Source organism: Crinia signifera, chromosome 8 (genome assembly GCF_055691185.1).
Source record: "Crinia signifera chromosome 8, ASM5569118v1, whole genome shotgun sequence".
In the NCBI taxonomy this organism is placed as follows: domain Eukaryota; kingdom Metazoa; phylum Chordata; class Amphibia; order Anura; family Myobatrachidae; genus Crinia; species Crinia signifera.
The window spans coordinates 114,676,858-114,695,169 of record NC_139224.1 but is presented as its reverse complement, the minus strand read 5'-3'; the positions used below and the strand labels follow the sequence as shown (position 1 = coordinate 114,695,169).

Here is an 18,312-nt window from a genome sequence, read left to right as displayed (position 1 = left end):
CAGCAGTAGTAGCGCTGCATAACTCCAGCACCAGTTGCTGACAGTAGTAGCGCTGTGTAATTACCGCACCAGTTGCCAATAGTAGTAGCAATGCATAACGTCCACACCAGTTACTGACTGTAGTTGCACTGCGTAACTCCCACACCAGTTACCAACAGTAGTAGCACTGCATAATTGCCACACCAGTTGCCAACAGTAGTATCCCTGCGTAAAGCCAGCAAAAGTTGCTGATAGTAGTAGTGCTGCATAACACCTGCACCAGTTGTCAACAGTAGTATCCCTGCGTAAAGCCAGCACCAATTCCTGACAGTAGTAGTGCTGCATAACACCTGCACCAGTTACTGACAGTATGAAACTCTCTCTCACACTTTAGTTACCTTAAAAGCTAGCTGGCTGGCAGTTCATCTACTTCTCCTTTTATTAGATGTGCTACCGTGTAGCTCCGCCCCTTCTAATCATGTAACTCTGCCCCTCCCTCAGTGTAGCCCCACCCCCTTTCCAGTACCTGCTGTCATGATGACATGAAAGTGGGTTGGGAGTCAGGAGGGACCTCTGTGCTGCCTCTAATGCAGTGTGACAGTGTACTGGCAGTCGGCAGCCACAGAGCCTGAGGACAGAAGCAGGGATAGCGACTCCCTGCACGCAACCATCCTCACACAGTGCACGTCACACACAGAACTGCAGGAGCAGCTGCGTGCGGCCGCACTTGCACACCAACACTCCTGCGGCCATTTTTACTTCTGTAATAGCCGAGGCTGGCGCAGCCATATTTGTTTGGGGCAAAGTGCTGCGGCCACGGCCGTTAACCGCAGAGATGGCGGTCTGCGGCCCAGCCAGGGGAGTGAGCGGCCTTTTCATGACTATTATGGGCCGGCCCACCGGGAAATGGCCCGGTTTCCCACCAGGGCCAATCCACCCCTGGACATATTGTCTAGTGTGTATCCAGCATTACCCTGCTCTTTTCCTATGACTTCGTTCTGATCTTTAGGAGTTTACAAGCCATCTCCTTGCTGCTGATGCTAGGAGTATGCAGCGGAGTAAAGCGCCATAGTAATCAGGGCCCAAACTGTCTTCTCAATTCGTTTCAGCTCCCTGATTACACGCCCTGCCACCCCCTTGATCCCCCGCAGGCATGTGAATGGATGTTTTGCATAACTATACATTTGCAGCTGGCGTGTGGGGAGGAAATCAATTATTGTAACCATCTAATGATTTCTACAGTGCTCACAGACCTAAGACACCTCTGGTGTCTTAGGTCTATGGACACCCTGTGCGGAAAGCAGGCGGGTAGATGGCGTCAGCTGCCTGCACCATCGCAGAATTTCCACGGGAACTCCCAGCGGTTTCATGGGAACGGCCATGAAACCCTTGGCGTTCCCATGGGCGTGACCACTCGCCGCCACCACACTGCGTGTGAGCGGCTGGCGAATAATCAATTCACCATGGCTGCTCGCTCCAAGCAGCTGCACATGAGCATAACATTTTATGCGCATGTCCAGTCGCACTCCATCGCTCCCCTGCGTAAACACGCAGGAGAGCGAATGGTCCAGCATAAGGTCCGGTAACCGACTTTGTATAAGCAGCAGTGAGGTGAATAAGATGTTAGTTTTAGGGAAAAGTAAGGAAAGTTCAGGAAACACTGCGCATGGTGGAGCAACTAAGCTGTGACATAGGGCCTTATTCTAGTTTACTCTGTCTGACAAAATCCTTCTTAGATGGACAAAACCATGTGCACTGCAGGTGGGGCAGGTGTTACTTGTGCAGAGAGAGTTAGATTTGGGTGGGGTTTTACTTCAAAGTGAGATCGATATTGCAGTGTAAAAATAAAGTATTTACCCTGCACAGAAACAAAATAAATCACCCAAATCTAATTCTCTCTGCACAAGTAACATCTGCCCCCCTGCAGTGCACATGGTTTTGTCCATCTAAGAAGGATTTTGTCAGAAAGAGTAAACTAGAATAAGGCCCATAGTGCAAAAATAATAGGTGTACAAGGATTCTGAAATAAGGTACCTGAAATGTAGCACTGGAAAAAGTTAAATTAATTTAAGGGTGGGCGGCCACTTCATTAATATACACTTGAAAAGTAAGCAAATTAATACGGAGTAAATCTTAGACTGGGATAAAATAAGATAAACAAGAGAGCTTTATCATTAGCGTATGCTCACATACAGGATGTGGATATGTTGTGGAGCATCAATGGGAGCAATCCAATAGAATTCCACCTGTTCCTTCCTTCTCTTGCTGGTCTGGCTGACAGCGGAATCCTGTAATAGGACCCAAAGGAAATACATCACTACATGCTTGTTTTAGGGGTGTACTGTGCAGAAGGAGGAGTATACGCATTTGTGTTGATGAGCCATCCCTAAACACTTGGTTTGGTCCAAGTCATCATCACTAGGTCCATCCTTGTTGCTAAAGATACATCTGAAAATATGAGAATTCTGTACAGCCCATAATTCCATCACCACGCCCTCACTAAACACTGCCCACATGAATATGCCCCATTACAGCTTAGTAATGCCCCTTCAGTTGTAAGTGGAGTTGTGACACAAATGTGTACTGCTTATTCTTTGCATATTTTGCGGCCTATTTATCAACAAGTGATTAAACTTTTTTTTCAAACACATGACAGTTAGGAGCTGACTAGCTGCAACAGGTTTTATCATTCATTGACACCTTAGTTCCTGACAGGGCTAGAACTAGGGTGGTGCCAAATGTTCTTTGCATATGCGGAGCATACCCGGGAGCACCCGCAGGGCCACGCCGCAGTATTGTCCACCTGCCCACCATCACTGCCCAGGATGGGGTGTGCCCAGCTTCTTCTCTCACTGCTAATACATGCAGATAGCCAGACAGGACTGCAGCTGCCTGCCCACACATTCTGCCATTTCCCAGTGAACGCACTCCATAGCATTTCCTGGGATGAGAAAGATTGAAAGGTCCAGTAGGCAGGTCAAATAGCCCAGCCCAACACAGCCCACATCAGCAGGAGATGCAGCACAGTGCATGTACACCTGACAGTGACTGTACCCCTGCCCTGCATAGGCCAGTGCCCTCAGCCACAGTCTCACAGATATTGTATGGGGAGAGGTGCAACATGTTTAAGGGGCTCTACTGTGGCATAACATAAAGAGCTCGCCTGTGTGTTGAAATGTGAATTGGTACTGTTCTGTGGCTACGCCCCCTTCCCCATGAGGGTACAATACTATACTTTTGTCATATATTGTGTCCCTATTTAAGTATGGGTGAGGGGCAACAATTATTTTTCTGCACAGGGCGCCAAAATGTCTACTTACAGCTCTGGGTCCTGAGAACACGTGAAAACATGCAAAATATGCTCCACAATTGGGCATACACTAAAATGTGTATTTTACGTAAGCAAAAGAGCCCGCTGTAGGGTGATTGAATAATAGATGCCTCCTTACTGTACAATAGACCAATTCTCTTTCCATCTCAATAGGTAACTTCAATGTAACAAGCAAGTTGTGGTTTATTAACCCATCAAACTTGGGGGCAGATGTATTAAGCCTAAACAAGAGATACATACAAGGATGATAAAGAGAAACGACCAGCCAATCAGCTCCTTACTGACTTTTTTCAAACACAGTCTGTAACATTTCAGTAAGGAGCTGATTGGCTGGACACTTACCTCTTTATCACCTTTGCATTTATCTCTTGTTAAGGCTTAATACATCTGCCCCATTGACCCATGTGGTCAAACAGAAGAAGAATTTATAGATTTATGAATTCTCAGCACTCAATCCTTACATCTTATAGAAAATACAAGCAAAGCAACACTGCACTAATAGCATTTGTCTATGGGCAATACTGTGTACGAAGCATAATGAGTACTATTGTTCCGAGCTCCAGTCACAGAAGTGGGAGAGAGAGAGGGAGGATGGGAGGGAGAACATTCATGTAATAAACATACCCGGACTCCGTCACAGGTCAGAAGTTGGGAAACCTGATCATCAATCAATGAGAAAGATCCCACTGCATTGCCGTCTAAGTTTTCAGCATTTCGTGCCTGAATGAAGAATCCAGTAAAGCGTGGTCCGGACAAAGTGACTGAAATGTATAGGAATTGTCATTCAGAGCTCACACTACACATCAGAAAACCAATCATAGCATGTGTGATGGGGAGAGACGAAACACTTTAAAGGGCATCTGTCACTGAAATGCATTGGAAGCAGCCATGCCCGGGGTATACATTTCTGAGCATGTGTGGGCATCATTGTTTTGTTTTCTAGAGAACACTATTGATTCATAAAATGTTTACCTTCTGTTATCTGCATTACAAATAAATGATAAAGCACAGTAAAGGTGTGTACACACGGTAGATATGCCGTGCTATGCGAGTCCCGATACGATCAGATGGTATCGGGACTCGCATCGCACGGCATTCTGCAGTGGCACAATTCTCACTATATAGTGCAGATCTGCATCGGGCTCGCAAGCCCTAAAAAAAACCCACACACAATCAGCATGCAATATGGCATCCGATGTCCACTATATCGGCAACATCGGAAGCCATATCGCACCGTGTGTACACACTATTAGAGTATACTGCAGATAATCACTGATTCAAGAAACATTTTAAAATCACAATGTATAATACCACTCTATGGGCTGCCTTTCCAGCTACAGCATGGCAACAGGAAAATATGAGGATGCGGTTAACACCCCCAGCAAACAGGATGCTGTCAGTCAGAATATCAACTGCCCAGCATCCCGATCATAAGCATCTGGACGGTTTAGCATTAGCAGGTGGGCGTTAGGTTTAGGCACTAGAGGAGGGGCTTACGCTGGCAGGGGTGGGTTAGGGGGCAGGAGGAAGGAAAGTACTTCACAGACCCCTGCTGGGATTCCCAACACAGGTCATCCATATGTATTCCCAAATATGGTGCTGTACTAGCATACAAAAGGCACCATGCCACTGAAGCATCAATCGGCTCTGTGGAATGGGCAGAGGGGGCACCGCTTTAGTATGGCAAGCAGCCCTGGTTTGGTTAGCTATTTTCTATACACACTGGGGATTGGAAGATTCACCTCGCAGCATGATCTTCCTTAGGGGCAGAAAAAAAATTATTCCAAGGTCTAAAAGCAAAAGACAGGAGCTCCATAAAGTACTTTCATGGTTCAGAGAACAGCTAAAGTTCCCCAGACTCCAGTGTCCTTTCAGGTCCTATGCCAGCCTGCGAAAACGAAAACGAACCCTAGTCTGTGGATGTGATGTGGGAAATAGAGCGCAAGCTGCACTGGGGCAGGTACTGATGTCAATAGCTAGTTTATCCATTAGCTGCTGCAGTATACATGTGCTACAGTATATTAAGAACTGGTGATCATAAGAAATTCGGCAATAAATCCTATTTGTTGAGTAGTGGCGAGCTTATACATAGATATTTACCAAAGTAAAATATATATAGTAAAGCCTAGTATTAACTCTAGCACCCTGCACCTTTCAAATCCCTTGCATTTCCTCTATCATGCCTGGGGTGTCACTCTCTGCTGTGGAGTCTATGACATTGTGGCCTGTATCTCAGTCCAGTCCAGACTGGGATTCAGTATTAAATTCCGGCGGGCGGGATCCCGGCGTTCAAAATCCCGACGCCGGAATCCCGACAAGGGAGGGGACGTGGATCGCCACCCCTCTTGCGGGCTCGCTACGCTCGCCACGTAGCGGGCCCGGTGCCTCGCTATGCTCGGCACACTAATTTATTCTCCCTCCGGGAGTGTCGTGGGCACCCACGGAGGGAGAAAGTGTTGGGATTTCGGCGTCGGGATTTTGAGCGTCGGGATCCTGACCGCCAGGATTTACACTGCATCCCCCCAGACTGTACTAGAAGCAGACATGGAGACCTCAGACAGGAAACAAGATTTGCACAGGTTTTGAAAGGTGCAGGGACATTGCAAGCCCATTATTAGGTTTTGACATTGTCACCTTTGATGCGATCTCCTGGTTTAAACACATTTTTGTCCACGGTTATGCTATGCTGGATTTCAGTTTGAGGGCTATGACCATGTCCTGGAGTCATCGAGTTGCAGGCGATAGTTACTTTGCCATCGGGGTAGCTGGCTACAGGTGCAGTAGTGCAAGCCAGCAGCCAGAGGAGAGAAGCAGCAGCTAGTGGCGACATCTACAAAGACAGAAATAACCAGTTTTACAAGTGTGCAACATATTTGCCATATTTGCCTGTCCTTTCAAAGTACATCTCTGGGAGAAGCCAGCAAGACGAAGCAGCAGGGAGGGGGAACCAAGCAGTCACATCCAATGACGGTAAATTGTGGGTCCTCAAGGAGCTAGCAGAGTTACAATGATGGCAATTTGCTATGTTTCAGCCATATCCTCTCTGCAAGGACTCAGGATTCCTGGCATTACGTGCATTGACTGCCCTCTTTCTCTAGGAAGTGGATGGGATGCAGTGGGAGTACCCACTCTTTTGGAGTACTTCTCCAAATAGGGCGCATATTACGTAACTTCCAGGAGAGTAGGTAAGTATGCTGTACATATAAATCACCAACCATTGTACCCTGTATAGTGATGGTTAAACTGGATTAAAATCTAATACAGCAGAAAGCTTGTAGGAAGGGGGGGGGGGGGGGGGGGGGGGGAGTGATTATTAATGACAACCCTGCATATGTCACCTAAGTATGCCGGTCAATTTTGGCTGTGTAGCAATGACCTGTATGTTCAGCTGGGTCTCAGTAAAGTCGCTGAATGATATCTTTCAGTGTGTATGCACTAGATCAGTGGTTCACAGACTATTTAGAATCACGGTGTCCAGTGGCGTAACTACAAATATAGCGCCCCCCACCTGGGAAATTTTGGCACCCCCCCCCTCCTTACCCCCGTTGCTGCTTGCCACTGCCACCTCTGTAACCAGGACACGAAGCGATGACCACTCCTGGCTCAGCTCCTGCTATTATGCAAAATCTCCGAGACAAAATGTCAGTCAGCCTTACAGCAGACCGTTTTTTTGGATGCTAGAGGAGGTGGCGGCCTCCTCTAGCATCCAAATAAACTGTCTGCTATAAGGGGGAGGCCATTTTGTGAGGGAGATTTTTCATAATAATAGGAGCTGAGCCAGCAGAAGCGCCGGGACCGGTCATCACAAAGAAGTAGATCTGCGTGTCGCAGTTAGAGGCGGCGGCAAGCAACAACTGGGGTAAGGCAGGAGAGGAACAATAGCCCTGCAGACCCCCGGCGCCCACACTTTACTCAGCGACTCCCCGCCGCCGCGGAGCCTGCGGGGCTATTGTTACGCCACTGACGCCGCCCACATATGTTATGATTGGAAGCCACCAGTACTGGTTATGCTTTGCCTTGACTGTAAGTAATTTGGGTACTTGTGTATTATCACGGCGCCCAAGTTTCTTACGTACGGCACCATAGGAAAATCGCATTGCATGGGCCATTGTAACGGCCGTGCGATCTGATCCTCCTATGTAATTTATTCACTTAGCCCCGGGGGATAGCATCGCACCTCCGCATATATAGGGTGTACGATGGCATTACATTACCTATACAATTATATCATTGTATGAAATACAATGAGGTTTTAGGCACCCCCCCACTATCCACACCACCCCGAAGCGTGGCGAGCACAGCGAGGCCCGCGAGGAGCGGCGGAATGCGTCCTCCGACCTTTTCATACCCCTACTATACATGTCGGCGTGGAGTTTATTTTATACAATGTGGCGAGCGCAGCGAGTCCCGCGAGGGGACACGGATTACTTTACATGTATTCCGCATCCCCTCGCCTCACTATATAAAATCAATTCCACGCCGACGTGGATAGTAGGGGGATGAAAAGGTCGTAGGACGCGTTCCGCTGCGCTCGCCACGCTTCGGGTGGCGTGGATAGTGTGTGTGTGTGTGTGTGGGGGGGGGTGCCTAAAACCTCATTGTATGTCATTATTGTATACCTAGTGGCATTGTACACCCTATACAATATAAATAAAAGAGCACTGAATACATTACATAGGAAAATCGGATCGCATCACATCGCACGGCACTTACAATGGCCCATGCTATGCGATTTCCCTACGCAGAATAGCCCACTAAGCAAATAGCTTAGTGGGCGCCATGGTAATACACAAGTACCATCATTTGAATTGGTCATGGACCATCCAAGGCACCCAGGGAGCCACGGCATACAGTTTGGGAACCACTGCACTAGACATTAGGCAGGGAGTTCAAGGGGGAAACATTGATAATACTGCTTATGGAGCGAATAGTCTAGTAGTGTATATGCACTATATCTTTTTTCAGGGAGTTCCAGGCAGTTCAAGGGAAATAGTGGATGATATTGCATAGTTTGCATTCTCTAATGTGTACCCAACTTTCTGTGGAGTCACTTCTGACAATGAAGATGAAGAGCAGACAATAAATCAACAGATTAAACAATAAATGCCCCCATACACACACTGGTTTCCCTGGCAGCTTTACATACAATTTGGCACTTGATGTGCCATTTTTTACGGGTGCCGGACGGGGTCCCGACAGTCATTAACCCGACGTCGGGATCCCGACTGTTAAAACACTGACGGCCGGGTTCCCGACGGCTGCCGGCTATTTTCCCATAGAGGGAGAATAGAAACACCATGCCCGCAGCGTGACGAGCGCAGCGAGCCCGCAAGGGGCTTTGTTGCGCTGGCCACGCTGTCTGAGACCAGGCAGTCGGGATCCCGACTGTCGGTGATTCATACCACACCCATTTTTTACATGTGATAAATCGCATGCAATTCCTGGGGAGCTGCAGGTGGATGGGGCATAGGCGAATCTAGGGGGTGGTCCGGGGGTGCACAGGACCACCCATTAGCCCATTTTGTAGCTGAGGGATGGAGCTTTCCAACGAGCCCAGCCCCGTGTCTCTAGCCCCCTGGGAACCGGAGATACGACCAGGCAAATTTGGAACATTTTCCCTATAGGATAACATGGGACCCGCTAATTCCGACCCCCACCCAGTTCAATGGCTGCCAGTTCCCCCTTCGGCATCACTGAAGCTCGAGGTTGATCTCAGTCGAACCCAAATTGCTGGGCCTTTAATCTGATACCAGGCTGGATCCATATGGGTTAATTGGTTCCAGGGATATTGAGGTTAAACCGTTTGTTTTTTTCATTTCTTAAATGTAATTTCATTACTGTTTATGTTCTTTGGTTCTCTGTAACCAAACAGCCCAGTTTCATGGGACCAAAATCATTTGAAGCCAACTCAAAAGTTCTTCAATATGATACTGGTCTCATGTAAATGGGTCAGTTGGTTTTGAAGATATAGCTGGTTGGTTAAAGGGGGGTAGGGAGAGGGAAGTGGTTGTCTGTCCCCCTCACACCAGAAAATGCATGGACTAGGCTGGTGTATAAGGTGTCAAGCCTGGGAATGTCCCTGCATGATCCTGGGACCATATTCCCGGGTAAATCCCTGAATTTTCTGTTGTGAAAGGGGTATTATTTCTCTGAATACAGCCGGGCAGCCCCCTGCTCTCTGCCCAGCTGTCAATGACTGTCACCCCTGCAGCTTCCACTCCAATTCTTCTTCCCGCTTTCACCTCAGCCTCCCCCCCCCCCTTTAATCATGTGGTGCCGGCGCCCGGCGTGCTCCCCCGACATCACGCACAACAACAGCGCGCACAATATTTCAAATGTCCACTCGGATAGAGGGGACACCAGGAGGGGAGTAGGAGCATGCTCTGCGCTGCACTCTGCTCCTCTCCCCATAGAAGCAGCTGCACCGTTCTCCATCTCTCCCTGCAGCAGCAGCGAAGGCTCATATAAAAATTTACAGTAAGTGGCACTTTTGGGGGCATTGCTTAAGGGACGCTACAAGTAGCGGTATGTGGGGGCATTATGCATAATGTGTGGCTTAATGTGTAAGGGGCATTATGGTGTGCAGCATCATGTGTAAGCGGCATAATGTGTGCTGCATCATGTGTAAGGGACATTATGTGTGCAGCATCATGTGTAATGGGTACTATGGTGCACGGCATCATGTGTAATGGACATTATGTGTGTGGCATCATGTGTAATGGGTACTATGGTGCGCGGCATCATGTGTAATGGGTACTATGGTGTGCGGCATCATGTGTAATGGGTACTATGGTGTGCGGCATCATGTGTAATGGGTACTATGGTGTGCGGCATCATGTGTAATGGGTACTATGGTGCCATCAAGCAAGAACCCCCTAGCAATGAGCACGTAGGTAAGCAGCACTTATGTGGCAAATATGTAATGGGCATAACGGTTTGTTATACAGTATGTAATGGGCATCATGATGTGTGGCACAATGTGTAATGGGCATTATGGTGTGTGGCCTTATGTGTAAGTGGCATTACGGCGTGTGGCTTTATGTGTAATGGGTATTACAGAGTTTGCTAAAATGTGCTATGGGCATTACTGTGTATGGTCTAAAGTGTAACACCACACCCCTTTTTGTGATGCCACGCCTCATTCCCATGAGTCCACCCCCTTTTTACCGCGCGGCTGCGCTAAGGTCCCCCTACTGTAATGTCTAGATTTGGGACCACCCATTACCATAATTCTAGATTCGCCTATGGGAGGAGGATGCAGGAGAATACAAAAAATCCCATAAAAAGACAGCCACTTTTTGGCTGAGAGAGCTGGGGTGCCTGTCCATATGTATGTTTTTCAATTTGCCTGCCACCCGCCCCCTACCTCTGAACGGCTTCACATACGATTTATGGCTTTCTGAGCAATATTGTGGTGAATATTGATTAATGTATACACAAATTGTCGGTAACGAACTCCCCCCCCACCCCTTGTCCATGTATGTCTGGACGAGGGAGGTTCTTATTAACGACAGCACATTCGTCGCTTCTCCCACCACCGCCCTGCTGTCACTCACCCCAGACCAGGCATCGGCAAGTGTGTATGGACTTGCCGACGCCTGCCCCCCAGACGCTGCCAATATCGGCGGCAGGGACAATTGGCAAGCGTGTATGGGCCTTTAGAAATGGAGCTCCGTGTGTATGCCCTGCAGCGATGGTGATGCTCGGTCCCGCACGTCACTATTTCCCGCAGGGAAAGTCAGTGATTGCTATGTGTGCTGAGCGATCGTGCTGAAGAACGTAGCTCAGCCAAAAAGATGGCGCTTTAGGTTCCAGCAGAATTATGCAGCCACTAGGACTAAATGTAGAACATGAAAACACATGAACCACACACTACAACATAAAATCTATTTTTTATTTTGTACCGCCTTGAGAACATAGTTACCGTGCATAGGAAGTTCTGTCTATATTTCCATAATGCACCTGTCACACAGGAAACTAAACCACCTGCAAACTCCAACATAACAATAAGATGGGACAGTACCCACATCAGCAGTGATTGTTTGCTACATATAAAGTTTGCATTGCAGATCTGACACTGCTGCCCACATAGACAAGGAAGTGCTATGCCTGCCAGTAACACCACCTACAGTCCTACACCAGAAGTTGCTGCTCAGCATTCCTGTCTAGCCTGTTGGATGGCTGACTACAGTAGACACATGGCCAGAGAGCAGCAGCTTCACAACCCCCAATAGTGACATATGATACATACCCCGCACATGCTGAGCTCCTTGCCCGGTCTACCTTTCACCAGTCGCCCAGCACCGGCTGCGACTACGCGCAGAAAAAGTCATTCACCAGCCACCCGCAGCAACAGGAGTGCGAGATTACCAGTGCGATCGGACAGAAAGGCGTGCCCACAGTCACCTCTACGTTCATTGGGTCTCATCTTTGGGGGCGTGGCTAGGAGCTCACCGCTGTAGGGACTGTCAGGTGTAAAACTGAGCCCATTCATTGTTCTATTGTTAAGAGCTGATCGCGTTGCAGATAACCTGTAACCTGTGCACACGGCTGCGGCTCTGCCTGCAACAAGGGAGCTTCCAGTTAAAGAGACCCCGTACTTATTATACTGAGTCATAGTTGCAGTGTGTAATAGCTCCAATTCCCTGGGATCACTGACAATGAGAGTCATTTATTTGTACCCAAATTTGACCCTACTTTTTTAGGTTGTTGAACATTTTTCTCCTACTTCCACAAATTATTATTATCATCATCATCCTCTTCATCCTTTGTTAATAACAACTAATATATTTGGCTAAATGTGCTGATGAAAGCTACTGTAGATATGTTTATATATGTGGCTGCTACAAAGTGTTTTTTTCACACACTGCATTGTAAATTGTAATTAAACCTGGCGTATAATTATCCCCTTAGAAATGTTTTTGTACACAAAAAAGCTTTTTTTTTTGCAATATTTTGGTACTTGTTTCTTAGCACGGCCACAATCGCGGCCATCGTGTACCTTTAAGTTAAGGTACACGATGGCCGCGATGGACCCGATTTCCTTTGAAATCAGGTCCATTTTGCCGGCAAAGGGAAAATCGGGGGCATCGCGTTGGTCGGGACCATTAACATTGGCCCCGACGTTGGCGTGGAGTTGAGAATATATAGTGTGGCGAGCGCAGCGAGCCACTGAGCCTGAAGCGTGGCGAGCGGACATGTATACCTGTGAAGTTATACGCGTCCCCTCGCGGGGCTCGCTACGCTTCGGGCTCGGTGGCTCGCTGCGCTCGCCACACTATATATTCTCAACTCCACGCTGACGTGGATAGTAGGGGAATGAAAAGGTCGGAGGACGCGCACCGCCGCCCCTCGCGGGCTCGCTGCGCTCGCCACGCTTCGGGTTCACGTCAATCGTGGGGTGGGGTTTACGCTGTAAAATTGGGGGTCTAGGGAATATTTTACATTGAATCCAATGTAAAATCTGGTCCCAGGGACACTATTCACATTTGATTCAATAAAAAAATCGGGTCGGTCGCGTCGGTCGCATCGCATGCGACCAAATCGCATGCGATGCAATCGACGCGATTTTTCCGACACGACCACCCCGATGGAAATCGGGGTGGCCGTGCTAGGAAACAAGTACCAATATTTTTATTGCTACATTTTTTTAAGTATCAGCTAAATCTTCCAAAATACTTAAGATCCACAAAAAGCCACAGACCTATGTATTTCCGCTGAGACAGACACAACCAAATCCTATTCAAGCTGAAAATCCCTCCGAGTCCTGAGCAAATTGTATTGTGAGTTTGTAGGTGAAAACAGGGTTGCCCAAGGGCCTGATTCACTAAGTAGTGCTCTGACGCTGCGTAGCGAGCGAGTAACTGCTCACCGGCCCACCAAATGTCTGCCCCCCACCGGCATCCCCTCTGTAACATGCAAGCGGATGTGTCCAAGAACACATCCTTTCACATGCGGCCCATAGGGGAGAGAAATCATTCGAAGGTCGCCATCCGATCAAATCTGATTCACCCCCTACATTGTTTTTGCATAGCATAGATTTCTCACCCCAAGTCCTCAAGATCCCTGACACAGTCCAGAGCCACAGGTGACCTGAAAAACATGAAACTGAGGGGTCAGTTTGAGAACCAATGGCATAGTCTCTTCATCTTGACCATTTATAAGAAGCATGGCCATTGGCACATCCAATGGGTTGGGAGGGGGTGTGTTCAGGTCAATTGCAACCAATAACACTTCTCTCTTGGCTATATCCATCATCTCTAGCACAGTAGCATACCCTTGCTTTGCTGCCAGACCTGACAGCTGTAGCCAGGAAGCCTGAGAACCACGTGACACATGAGGCATGAGCACTTACAAATATCACTGGAAACAATAACATTAGGTAGTGTCCAGTGGCGTAAGTTCGTCCCAGTTGCCCGGAGGCAAGATAAATATTGGTGTCCCCCCAATAGTTCAATCAGTAAGGTGTCTGTCTCCAGTAAGACAGGTCATGGATTCTAATACAGGGTGTGACACTTGCAAATATGATGTTAGGAGGGGGAGTCAGCCACAGAAGTGATATTAACGTCTTTCAATTAACTGATTCAAACTCACAGGGGAGGAGAGGTGCCCCCTTGGGAGCAGGAGCCCGGCGGCAGATGACTCCATTGCCTCCCAGAGTTCTGCTTCTGGTAGTGTGCAAAAACTGCCCATATAGCAAGTCATTCATGTGGAGAAATGCGTTGAAAATGAATGAAAAGTCTTTGGTAGCCATAAATATATCCTGACTTTTTTGAGAAAATTTTATTTTTTTTAAAGAGTACTTTACAGCATACTTGCCTACTTTTGAAAACTAGTTTCAGGGAGATTATAGTTGGTAATATAATTTTGTACAGCGCCCCATTGAGGGGGCGTGTCATACTCCACCCAAAGGGCGTCTCTAGTTCCATATATGGAGAGATTGTGAACGTGGCACCTAGAAGCGTGGGTGTGTACTGCTACATCTGAGAGGAATTGACTTATATCCAAATGTAGATGAGCCCCAGAGCAGTTAGTAAGAGCTACTATACTTGGTAAAGTGCTGGGAAATGGTGCTGATGATTCAATGTAAATGTATCTATCTCTCATTCCTTTTTTCCCAAAAAATGTAACAGTGTAATGTGGGCTAGGTGATATGAAGGAGATTGCTAGACTAATGAGGGGGAGGGGAGAGGCAGATTGCTGCTATTTCAGGGAGTCTCCTGCAGAATGCATGAGGGTAGGCAACTATGCTTTACAGTATGTTATATGTAAGGTGTAAAACAATAATAATAATAAACTTGATGGAGACCACATAAACCAAGGGCAATATCTTCAATTATAACACCTTCACTTCATACCTCGGACCCGGGTTATTGCACCACAGCTTATAACCTGGGTCGACCAACCCGGCAATTCGACCTGGCTCAAGCTCTTTTACACTAATTCCGGGTCCCCCATTATACAGAGGGCAACCTGGGTTTAACCCCTCTTATAACCTGGATCACCCTCTGTATAATGGGTGACCTAGGTTTAGTGTAAAAGCACTTGAGTCAGCGATCTGAAAGGGATATCAGTCAGCGTACTACTCAGACCATTGGTGAAACTTTTGAGTTGTGGGCCCAGGTGCAAAAATATTTTGGCTGGTTTGGGCAGCAGTAGGCCCCTTAGTCCTCAGGAGCCTTGGTGCAATGCACCTGCCGCAACAATGGTAGTTCCTCTTCTGACTCACTGGTATGTCAATTGGTTTATGACCGAATCATATGTGTTTGTATCAGTGCCATGTAGATATGTAAATCCCATATGCTATCAGCCCCTATGTCTCCCTAAAATTGCAATTTTGTGTGGAAACTAGAAATACTATTTAAATCTTATGATTTATGGCCAACTGTGTAGCTAGCGGGTGGCTGGTTATAATTATGCTGTCATGATGTGGAGGCCTGGACCTGGACCTCCATCTGCCCCATTGGTAATCTGGCCCTGGCACCATATAATATAACCGTTAATCAATAATAAAATACTCCCAGGTAACATTGCTAGCAGACTTGCTTCTTTGCTTTCCTTCTACTCTTGTGAGATAAAGGCGGCCATCCCCTAGTGCGATAGATCTGCTTTTATGCGATTCCGATGCACTGCTGCGATGGATCGCATTAAAAGTGATACAACGCATGCCAGTGCCCTGTGATTGCGATGTGAGGCGCGTGCCTGAGTGCCTCCGCCTCGCATCGCAGACACAGATCCTACAGGCTGCCATGAATATTTGTCACAGCCAGTGTTCCCTCTAAGCTGTGCGCACGTGCGCGCGCACACAACTCGGCGAGCGTTCGCACACACATTTCAACAGAGCGCACAAAGCAGCAGTGGTCCCTTGTTGCAGTTGTGGACTCAATTAATGTGTGTTTCACCCATTAACTACATTGTGTGTTGTGTTTTGAATGTTTAAACGTTTAATATCATTTTGAAGTAAAGTTAACACAAATGCTGAACGTTATTTTCCAGTTATATATAAGTGACGCACAAAAATTTAAATTTCCTTCCAAAGTTGCACAGCCAAAATCTTTTGCCGCACACAGCCTTCGTAAAATTAGAGGGAACATTGGTCACAGCCCGTAGCTCTTGTATATGATACATTGTATACAAAAGGACTGCATACAATGTACCATATGTGATCCTGCTGCCCTGCAGTTGCCATGTGTGATACGTCACCCTAGTCGATGGGGGTCTTGAAGAAACTGAAATAAGGAAGGCAGAAAGCACAGCTAATATACAGCCGACTCCCAGAGGGTGCAGGTAATGGGTGTGCGGCACAACCTTTGTCTCTGCTCTATCAGCAAAAATCTGTGTTTTTACACTTAGATGTTACATAAGATACTGTATTGAAATAGGTTATCTCAAAAGTGACAGAGAGATGGATGGACTTTGCATAGAGGCTAGCATTTTAATACTATTTATGGTATATTTTATTGCATGTCCTCACTTATCAGCTCTGTCAGACTTCAGTACTAACTTTGGGGGTCATTCAGGTGTGGTTGGTGAATGGTGAAACAGAAGCCTCTTGCTGCAAAAATGATCAGACCTGAATCCTGGGGCCTGATTCAGACCTGAAAGCATGGCTGCTAATTTGCACAGCGGACGATTATCGATACGCTGGGCATGCGTATGGTCAGGGCCTGTGCTAGGGTGTCTGGCGCCCTCCTGCAAACCATACATTTGCGCCCTTTCACATTGCCATTGCAGCAAGCTGCAGCTCGTTTGTGGGAGCGTATGCACTGTCCACCGTCCCCGCTGCCTATGGCCTGTTGCAGGGGCATCACTTCAGCATTTCATGCAAGCCTTTGTCATTACCCACCCTCCACACCGCTGATGGCCTGTTGTGGGGGCATCGCTTCAGCATTTTATGCGAGTGGTCGAGACAATGCAGGCATGTCAGGTGGAGGGCTTCGATGGCTGGGTGACATCGCACACAACCCAACACAAGGCTGGCCTGCATCTGGTTTAACAGCTACTGTAGGCTGTGCAGCCAGGATGCAGCCGATACTGTGCAAATGTTTCACTGTGTAGCAAACCGCTCGCATCTCAGTGCTGTGTCTGCAAAATGTTGTAGGCATTATTTAAAAAGTGTCTAATATTAAAAAAATATACAATTATTAAAAAATATGTTATAAACATGTATAATAAAAGACTCACTGTTCTTTGCTGTTTAAATCTTGTACAGTCCCTCCTCTTCTATCTGCGTAGGCAGGACGCTGAGGACGCCATTTCCTCTGCTTGTGACTGAGGGGGAAAGGAGGGGAGAGAAGGAGGAGATGGAAGTTGAGGGGAGGAGATAGTGGGGGCGGAGTGTTGAGGAATGGGCTGCACTGCACATTGAGAAGAGGGAAGGATGGGGAGGCGGTCTGTTCATCATTTGATTGACAGGCGCAGGGAGCAATGGGTAGAGGGCGGACCCGGTCATGACATCAAGGCATTCACAGTGTCAGTGAGTGAGGGGAGCTGCTCTTCAGGCTACAATATTTGACAAGCTGCGGCAGCCAGTAGCCATGATCAAAATAGAAAGTTTAGACGAGCGCAAAGCACGGCACTGGCTGCACAGGCTGTACAGAGACTGGGCGGGAGGGATCAAGCACTGCCACATTGCACAGTCACCGCCGCTCTTTGTTATTACAGCACTGCCTGCAACAGCACAAGCGTCCAATGACCTTCCGTTGAGGAAGAGGGGGCAAGAGGAGGACTTTGGAGGACAGACAGAGTGTGTGTGTGCACTCGGGGTGAGGGAGCAGCTTTTCTGCGGGCAGCGTGCAGGCAGTGACAGTGAGGGCTGAGGCAGCTTTAGCAGAGCAGGGAGAGAGCGCCTTTTCAGCATGGCCCCTCCCTGCTTTGCAGGAGCTGCTGAGTGGGTAGCGCCGGCCCTGCGTATGGTTCGCAGTACGCATGGGCACGGCTATCCTGCAAAGAAATCCTGCTATTTTTTCTATCCTCACACCGGGGGTTATTTTGGTTCACTCTTTCTGACAAATTCATTCTTACATGGACAAAACCATGTGCACTGCAGGGGGGCAGATGTAACATGTGCAGATATAATTAGATTTGGGTGGGGTTTTACTTCAAAGTGAGATCTATTTTGCAGTGTAAAAATCAAGCAGTCAGTATTTTCCCTGCACAGAAACAAAATAACTCACTCAAATCTAAAGGCCCCATACATTAGTCCGGCTTGTCTTAGGGACAAGTCGGACTTGATTTCCCCTGCAGCTCCCTCAATTGCTGATTGGCTGAGAAAGCTCTCAGCCAGTCAATGGCTCCCCATTTGTTTGTATTGGTTTTTTTTTTCCTTGGAGCTGCGGCTGCCTGGTCCTCCTGCCCAGCACATTACCTGTTTCCCTCGCCGGTTCACCGGCGTCCCCCCGCCCGCTGCCTATGTGTCCGCTGCCCCTGCCAGCCTCTCCCCATGCCCGGCTCACCGACGTCCCCACCTGCTGAGTATTTGTCAGCTCACACTGCCCGGCTAA

General features: G+C 47.9%; 1 protein-coding gene across 3 annotated transcripts in view; it reads right to left on the bottom strand.

Annotated features, from left to right (window-relative positions):
• LOC146026402 (ferric reductase 1-like) overlaps positions 1–17,128 on the bottom strand; it is a 44,243-nt gene extending 27,115 nt beyond the window's left edge. Inside the window, exons 1-5 of one of the 3 annotated variants that reach the window (XM_083157049.1) lie at positions 16,994–17,128; positions 13,358–13,402; positions 5,945–6,140; positions 3,935–4,071; positions 2,173–2,267 (exon numbers count right to left, since the gene is read on the bottom strand). In XM_083157049.1, the coding sequence (XP_083013175.1) occupies positions 2,173–2,267; positions 3,935–4,071; positions 5,945–6,140 (428 nt within the window). In that variant the 5' untranslated portion in view covers positions 13,358–13,402; positions 16,994–17,128. Of the gene's footprint in view, positions 1–2,172; positions 2,268–3,934; positions 4,072–5,944; positions 6,141–11,561; positions 11,716–13,357; positions 13,403–16,993 lie in introns of those variants that run through there. The other 2 variants (XM_083157048.1, XM_083157047.1) reach the window with 2 other exon arrangements.
• Positions 17,129–18,312: the final 1,184 nt, after the last annotated feature.